General features: G+C 35.1%; 2 protein-coding genes across 2 annotated transcripts in view; both read right to left on the reverse strand.

Moving 5' to 3' along the window:
- Positions 1–768, reverse strand: part of LOC106882096 (calcyphosin-like protein) — a 16,842-nt gene extending 16,074 nt beyond the window's left edge. The window contains exon 1 of the mRNA XM_052970977.1: positions 704–768. The gene's annotated coding sequence lies outside the window, so the exon portion shown is untranslated. The remainder of the gene's footprint in view (positions 1–703) is intronic.
- Positions 769–3,323: 2,555 nt separating this feature from the next.
- LOC106882742 (solute carrier family 2, facilitated glucose transporter member 10) overlaps positions 3,324–5,604 on the reverse strand; it is a 29,268-nt gene continuing 26,987 nt past the window's right edge. The window contains exon 12 of the mRNA XM_052970978.1: positions 3,324–3,538. Coding sequence (XP_052826938.1) covers positions 3,394–3,538 — 145 coding nt within the window. The 3' untranslated portion in view covers positions 3,324–3,393. The remainder of the gene's footprint in view (positions 3,539–5,604) is intronic.

A 5,604-nucleotide genomic window follows, 5' to 3' on the forward strand; every position in this document is an offset into this window, starting at 1 on the left:
CATACTTGATAACACTAAAGCCAAGAGAGTCACTGCCAGATGTATGTATGTATGTATGTATGTATGGATGGATGGATGGATGGATAGATGTGTGTGTATGTATGTATGTGTGTGTATGTATATATGTATGTATGTGTGTATGTATGTATATATGTATGTGTGTGTATGTACGCATGTATCTATGTATGTATATATGTATGTATGTATGTACGCACGTATGTACGTACGTATGTATGAATGTATATATGTACGTATGAATGTATATATGTATTATAGTATGTTAGTATGTATGTATGTATGTGTATGTATGTAAGAATACAATAGATACATACACGGATACATATACATGCAGATACATATTCGTTTACACATACACAAACATACACATACACACATTATTTTTGGGAATGTCTCGAAGCATTCAGACAAAGCAATAAATGATAGACCGTAAACATCTATGTATGCCATGTCTGGGCGTATGACACTATGTGTGTGCGAGTACACAAATATAACAAAGGTAATTTCTGGAAAATGGATCGGCAGATTGTTTAAACAGGTGTATATTTACGTCATAAACAGGAAGAGTAAGCTTTATAAAAATAAACAAGTCTTATGTAGATTATTTACTGCGTAAACGGTTTACTGAGACGATGCCGAAAAAGAATACGGAAAAAAATAATAAACCAGTCCAAACATCACTTACCTTTAATGAGCAAGTGCTTCTTTAATTTGTTTTACGAGTGTTGCTCTTAGCAACCGGAAACAAGAACTGTAACCCTGTATATCACAAATGTTTAGCTGGTAATTTTCCAGATTATCTCCCATGCATCTGGAAATTTCTCATATACGTATGTGTAATATGATATATAAATTTATATATGTGTGTGTGTGTGTGTGTGTGTGTGTGTGTGTGTGTGCGTGCGTGCGTGTGCATGCATGTATGTGTGTGTATATATACGTATGTATATATGTATGTATGTATGTATGTATGTATGTATGTATGTATGCATGTATGTATGTATGTGTATGTGTGTGCATGTGTGCATACATACATGCATGTATGTATATTTGTATGCATGTATGTATGTATGTATGTATGCATGTATGCATGTATGTACGTATGTATGTATTCATGAATTCCAAATATGTACGACATACAATCATACACACACATACATACATATACACACATATACATACATATACACATACATACAAGAACTGAAAGAGAATGTCTTCCAGATATTATTTTCCCATGAAGCATGGTGCAATGGCCGGAACCGTCTGGAACAGCGAAGCAAAAGAGAAAACACCAACAGACGAAGTTGACTATATTGAGACCGTTTGGTTAGAATATTGGTGCAACTTAAAAATTAAAACGGCCACCAAGTTAAAGCACAACTGGGCAGATATTGTTGTGTGGGACCAGAAGAAAAAGATGTATTTTCTTGTGGAAATCAGCTGCCCTCTGGACACGAATTTGGTCAGAAAAATACAAGAGAAAGAGGACATCCTCGGACCATTGATAAGGAGTTTGCAAATCCAGTTCTCAAGAGACACTTTTAGCTTCGTACCTATTATTATTGGAGCAACAGGATACAGACCAACTTGTCTGAAGCAAAGGATGACAGAACTTGGGAGCTGTGGAGAGAAGGCAAATCCTTAATTCATTCATTACAAATGATCGCGATATTTAAGATAATAAAAATCTTGAGATTTAAAGGGTGATGAACAAAACAAGATGCTTTCCCTCACAACTTTACCACCAAGCAGATGACGGGTCAAAATTTAGTCGAAATTAAAAAGAGAAAGAGAATATATACGCATAATTACATGGGCCCTCCGCTGGTTTCGACGTTGAGTAAGGCAGCCTTTCTTCCAGCTAACTGACTTACTCCATTTATCAGTGTGACTGTGTTGATGTGATCGACTTGAATCTTTAAAGGCGGTGCCCCAGTATGGTCACATTCCAATGATTCCAATCATTAAAACAATAAATATATAACGGTTACATTTTCCCAAATCAAATTTACGTGCAAATGAAAATATGAGCCACGTCATTCTTTAGTTGTTAGCAACATAATTGACACACCCAAACGCTAAATACAAGCAATCACCAAGTACAATATTTATTGATGAAGCTAATTACTCAGATATGTCACTTGCTAAATTTTTACGTCCAGATGTATGCAATTCGCTAAGTTATTCCTCCCATTGTTACGTACAATGAAAGCTACACTTCGCTGAGGAGGTCTGGTAAACTGAAATATGTCCGTGGTTGTTTCCCTTAGTTGTCCAAATAATTAAAATACTCTTACTCATTGAACTAATGTCTTTTCATCGATGTTTAGCTACCTCTAATTAGACAGTTGATGCTAACTGCATTAAATATGTTAATAGTAACTAAATAACAGTAATTAACCTTGAGATTACCATAGAAAGGGTGCCAGTATTTCTTATAAATATTGTAAGGCGGCGAGCTGGCAAAAACGTTAGGACTCCGGGCTAAATGCTTAGCGGTATTTCGTGTCTTTACGTCCAGACTTCAATTTCCGCCGAGGAGTTACCTCCCTTATTTATAAACGTTAATCTTGGCTGAGTTGCTTTCTTTGTATATTCGCAAAGAATATTCTGACAAGTTGTTTGCATTTTCTGAACTTCTGCCGATGTAACCAGCCTCTTCTTTTCCACTTCTTGGAATCAGAGTTGTAAAAAGGGTTCTTGACGCTCTAAAACAAAGATAAGATACGTTTGGCATGACAGAGCGCAAGGAACACCAGCAGCCGAAGTAACTGTCCTCTCTTACTACGGCTCTCGCCACATTCAAGAAGTACCTGAAAACTGGAAATTAAAGCTGTCCGCAGTGAAGTTTTACTCATATTCATTGAAATCATTCTCTTAAAAAACTGAACTTCATGGAAACAATACTTTTCGATCTCAATTATTTGAACAATAGAAAGTCTTTGTTTTATCACAACCCCTATGTGTGTATGGGATTGTGTGTGTGTGTGTGTGTGTGTGTGTGTGTGTACTGACAACTGTAGTGAAATGATTAAATTTGTCCTTTAAATACCTTCTGATATGCTCCAGCAGGCTGAATCTTACAAACTGTATTTTGACCAATTAGTATGTTGTTTAGATGTCACGGTTTTGTGGGTGTGTCAACTATGTTTAGATTGTATTTCGACGATTATATATATAATTAGAGAGGGAGAGAACAAATGAGAGTGAGAGAGAGAGTGAGAAAGAAAGTGAGAAAGAGAGTGAGAGAGAAAGGATTAGTCAAAGCGGCATCAATTTATAAACCATGAAACACAAGAAAATTCATTACAGTTTGTTTTATTAATAAAATACTATAGCTGTCATGGTTGAAAGACAAAAGCGTTGAATGAATCAAATAATGTCACGGTCCATTGGTCGAAGAGTAGGACTATGTTGTTCATCAACAGATACTCTTGTGTAGGAGCTAGCAGATGGACAATGTCTGGTGAAACGGAAGCAGCATCTTTGCCACAGATGTGGTTTGTTGGGTGGTCGTCTGGAAGTGGAAATCAGAAATGGATTAATTGACATATTATCATGTTAAATGGCAGTTGTGATGGGAATTGAGGTGGTGGTAATGATAGTGGGTTCAAAACGTAAGAGCATTATCACATTCTTAACTGAAGTATGGTACATTTACACTAAGGGATTAACAGTATTATTATTAAGCAGAATTAAATCTCTGAATGAGAAATAAACAGTAGTAGCACAGAATCGTGAAGTATATTTGCCAACTAAATGTGGTGGTCCCATAGAGGACGATGCTACTGTAGTTTTTAGCCCCAGGAAGACATCTCTGCCAGCTGTGTCATTAGCAAGCTGGAGATGTCCTCCTGGGGCTAAAAACAACAGTAGCATCATCCTCTATGGGACTGCCATTCACACAAAAGTAATTGAAGGAGCTTATATTTAAATTTGCAGGCATATTTACTTTCTGCAAGCTTACATTAGAAAAGAATATAAAATTCTTTGTAAAGTATATAAAAATTGGCTGTACTAGACATCGCATTCATATTACACATAGTACTTTCAATACAATAGAAAATAGAATCCCTCCCCCGCAAAAAAACTCTCCGAATACTGTACATGTCCAAGGCAAACCGATTGCATTTGGAAATGCAGTAAAAGCTTAAAATAAAGACAACTGAATAATAATAATAATAATAATAATAATAATAATAATAATAATAATAATAATAATGATAATGATAATAATAATAATAATGGTTTCAAATTTTGCGGGGATGGGATGAGTCGATTACATTTTCTCCAGTGCTGAACTGGTACTTATTTTAGTGACCTTGAAAGGATGAATGGCAAAATGAATGGCAAAGTTAAATGGCATTTGAACTCAGAACACAAAGAGCCATAAGAAATGCCACTAAGCATTTTGTCAGGAGGGCTAACGATATTATCAATTAATCTTTATTAAAAGAAAATGAAAAATTATTATTATAATTATTATTATTATTATTATTATTATTACTATTATTATAAGCAAATTATTCCACAAAACAATTATTAATTTAAAATCTTTATTGTTGGTTTAACAGCTAAATGAAAAAATAAAATTATTCAAATCACAAAGATTAAAAATAAATAGATTAGTATAAACCATGCAAGTGGGACAGTTAGAACCCTTCGTCAACAATTTAGGAGGTTAGAAATTGATAAAAAAATAAAATTTCTAAACACTTTCAGTGTATTGTGTGTTGCTTTGGTCTCATGTTAAAAAAATTATTTCTTATTTAGGCACAAAGTTTCTCAGAACGTAGATACAAGATCTCAAATACTGGAGATACAAGGTCTCAATCAATAGGTCAGTCACTACCATTTACTGCAGTACTTCACTAGTATTTTATTTTATCAACCATGGAGGGATGAAGGCCAAGTTGACCCTGGTAGGATTTGAACTCAGAATGTAAAGAATCAGAAGAAATATTGGTTTCAAACTTTGGCACTAGACCAAACTAGTAAGTTCAGAGGGGAAAGGGTAAGTTGATTACATCGCCTCTCCCCGCATTGTTCAACTGGTACTTATTTAGTTGACCCGGAATGAAAGGCAAAGTTGATCTCAGTGGAATTTGAACTCAGAATGTAAAGACAGACAAAATGCTACTAAGCAGTGTATGAATAATTCTGCCACCACACCACCATAACCAGAAGAAATATTAGTTTCAAATTTTTATCACAGGGCCAGGAATTTCAGGAAAGGAGATAAGTTGATTATATCAACCCTCCTAGTATTCAAACGGTACTTTTTTTAATGACTTAGAAAAGATGAAAGGCAAAGTCAACCTCAGCGGAATTTAGACTCAGAAGGAAAGAATAGACAAAATGCTGCTAAGCATTTTTCCTGTCACCTCACTGCCTTAACCAGAAGAAATATGGCAAAGCATTTTTTTTCTGCTGCTCTTACAATTCTGCCAGATTGATGTGAATATTACACAATCACACTCGCTCCTCTTCAATAAATATCAATCTTTATACATATACTCTTTTACTTCTTTCAGTCATTTGACTGTGGCCATGCTGGAGCACTGCCTTTAGTCGAACAAATCA

The sequence above is a fragment of the Octopus bimaculoides genome, chromosome 10 (assembly GCF_001194135.2).
Source record: "Octopus bimaculoides isolate UCB-OBI-ISO-001 chromosome 10, ASM119413v2, whole genome shotgun sequence".
Classification (NCBI taxonomy): domain Eukaryota; kingdom Metazoa; phylum Mollusca; class Cephalopoda; order Octopoda; family Octopodidae; genus Octopus; species Octopus bimaculoides.